General features: G+C 34.1%; 1 protein-coding gene across 2 annotated transcripts; it reads right to left on the reverse strand.

The window, feature by feature from the left end:
- Positions 1-578: 578 nt before the first annotated feature.
- On the reverse strand, positions 579-1,593 carry LOC105421154 (uncharacterized protein At5g19025). 2 transcript variants are annotated; one of them, XM_020671378.2, is made up of 2 exons: positions 1,054-1,593; positions 579-962 (listed from the first exon to the last, which is right to left on the reverse strand). In XM_020671378.2, exons 1-2 carry the CDS (start codon positions 1,487-1,489, stop codon positions 865-867), a joined length of 534 nt encoding a protein of 177 aa, XP_020527037.1. In that variant the 5' UTR covers positions 1,490-1,593; the 3' UTR covers positions 579-864. The 2 variants fall into 2 exon arrangements, with proteins under 2 accessions (XP_020527037.1, XP_011625830.1); XM_011627528.3 differs by having other exon boundaries at positions 579-1,590.
- Positions 1,594-2,945: the final 1,352 nt, after the last annotated feature.

The following is a 2,945-nucleotide window of genomic DNA, read 5'->3' on the forward strand; positions in this document are numbered from 1 at the left end:
CTTAAAGAGTAGCGTGTGGTGCGTCTCGGGACGCACCTGTTATAGGGAGTTCATTGTCAACGAATCCATCTTGGAGATGGACTTTGTGTACAAAATTTTGCAGGTCTGTCATCAAGACCACCACGATCATGAGAACAAAAAAGAAATCAATTTCGAGCCTTAAAATCATCCATTTTGTGCCCTTTTCTTGGACCATTCATTTTAATTATTCAAAGCACCTGATGTTCACTGTTTTGTAGCTATTAAAAGACAAGCAAAGCACTCTCAAACAAGAACTTAGCAAGCTCTACATTATAGCATCAAGACAGAGCATAAATATGCCACAACTATACAACTGATAAGTCATGATCAATTCAAATTAAATACCTGGGAACCAAACATATCAATTTGTCCAACAAACAACACTCAAAATATAGAGGCTTTGCAGTTCATTATCCTATTTTTTCATATTGATCCTGAGATGTTAAGAACCCATTGTGCTCAACTGTTTCCTAATGAACTATAATTTACCAAAAATTCATAAAAAGGGAAATGCAGACTTGTTATGTTAGAGAAATTATGATCAAACTGCACCAAAATCACCACAGAGGAACATTTCTTATTGAATATGTCCATTTTGATTATTGGAGTTCAAGATCACCTTAGAACAAATTATTTAAGAATAAATGCTTCACTTTCTGATGAAAAACACATCACCACAACCAATATTAATGATTACAACAATCTCATAAACAATTATCCTGAGCGATATGGAAGAAATGGAAAATAAGGTAATTATGGTTTTGTTTTATTGAAAAATATTGGCTATAATGGATCAAAAAAACATGACTAGAACCATGTTGGGTAGTATACCATGGCGTGGTTTTATTGCAAAGTGTGGTTAAGAACAATGAGTTCATGACCTTCGGCTTCCCTTTGGTCCCAAAGCCTCCAACTTCGAAACAGGGCAACCACAAGGAGCCCTGAAAAGCAACACAGCTTTTCCATTAGGAGGCGCCATTTTCTTGAGCTCAAATTGCAAAAACTCATACTCAGCCCTAAGCTCAACCCCACCCTTCAATGGCAAATCATCTATCCTCGAAGAAAGCTTCAATTTTTCTTCACTCTGCAACAGTAAATCAAATCCCATGGATTTTTTGAGTCCCCTGCAATTGGGTTTTCCGCATTTTCGAGAATGACGGTGGCACAATTGGGAGAGACCCAGCAAAGCAAAGAGGAGAGAAAGAAAGGAGAGAGAATAAGCAAATGGGTAGTAGAGGTGGGCATTGTTGGTGAGGAACGGCAGTGAGAGAGAGATGATTTGGATGAGGAAAGAAAAACAAGGGGGAATGAGAAAGAAAAGAGAGGTTAGGAGAGGGACGAGGATTAGAATGTCGAGGAGAGTTGCAGACGCGGAGTGTTTGCAGAGAGAGGGAGGGGAGTGGTGGTTTGTGTTGGGTGGGTTTCTGGGTTTTGGGCGACGAGAAGTCGAGTGAAGAGAGGGGGTCATGGTTTAGAGAGAGAAAGTGAGGCTTGAATTGTTAAAGCAAGTTATATACAGAGAGATGGAGAGAGAGAGCTTTAATGGTGAGAAAACTTTGGCAATACAAAAAGAGTAAGCACGACTAGATTGGGATACCAAATCTTGAAAGATTTTGTACCTTGACCATAGTACTATTTTTAATTTGAGTTATATAAGCAAATATGTAGAATTAAAGATGCACATCAAAAATCTATAAAAAATTTTAATGTTGGAAAAGCCTTTAATTGATCATATTGACATCGACATGTGTGAATATAAAAAAAAAAGATTTTGAGTTCGAGAAACAGTGCATCTTACAACGCATTATCTAGACCGTACATTTTTAATATTTTCATATGTTTATAGATCTACTTGATTTTACCCATTTTTAGAGTTTAAAACTTTATAATTATACATGAAAATAGATTTTGAGATAATCTTAAAAAAAATTTACATCAAAATTACATATTATGATAAATTTTAGAGCTGCGTCTTAATTGAATTGTTTAAGGTTGCGGCTTTATAGAAACCACACCTTTTATATAAGGGTGCGGTTTATATAGTGCATAGGCTCTACACAAACAAATTAGAGCCTACCTACAAATAGTGTCAAGAAATGTCGTTTCAATATTGAAAATCTTTATGATAGCTTTAAAATATATTTTCATCTTTATTTGTAAAGTTAAAAGTTTTAAAAATAGTGTAGATCGATAGATCTATGAAAACTTGAAAATTGACGGTCCAAAAATGTGTTACAAAGTACACTATTTTCAAAACTTGAAATCCATTTGTTTTTTTTCATATTTATGCATCTTGACGTCGAGATGATTAATTTAAGGATATTTGAGCATCAAAACAACTTCTTCTAGTAAATTTTTTAAGGTAGGCTCAAAATTGATTATTTAGAGCCTCGGCTCTATATAAACTTTTCCCTTTATATAAGGGTACAGTTTGTATAGGGCCGAGGTTCCAAACAATCATAATAAAGCGCACCTTCAAATAGTATTGAGAAATATGGTTTTAATAGTGGAAATCCTTGTGGCAGCCCTAAAATATATTTTAATCTCAAATTATAAGATATGGTAGATTGAACATATCTATGAAAATCTTAAATGCATTAGAAGATGCACTATTTCCAAAACTTGAAATCCTTTTTTTTTTTTTTTTCATGTCCATATATCTTGAGGTCGAGATGATCAACTTGAAGATATTTGGGCATCAAAACAACCTCTTCTAGTGAAATTTTTTATGTGTGCCCTTTTATGATTGTTTAGAGCCTCACACTTATATAAACTTTTTCCTTTCTATTATTCCATTTAACTTAAATTTTTTATGTCATGCTTCTGATCGAGGGGCATCTACAACATTACAACATTAAATAATGATTGTATGCAATGAAACCATTTACTTAAATTATCTTACAAGCTATAATTTGGGATGCAAA

Source organism: Amborella trichopoda, chromosome 1 (assembly GCF_054954075.1).
Source record: "Amborella trichopoda isolate Santa Cruz 75 chromosome 1, AtrichopodaSantaCruz75HAP2 v2.0, whole genome shotgun sequence".
NCBI lineage: Eukaryota > Viridiplantae > Streptophyta > Magnoliopsida > Amborellales > Amborellaceae > Amborella > Amborella trichopoda.

Coding starts and splice junctions, on each gene's coding strand:
- LOC105421154 (XM_011627528.3), bottom strand. CDS start 1,489: ATGACCCCCTCTCTTCACTCGACTTCTCGTCGCCCAAAACCCAGAAAC.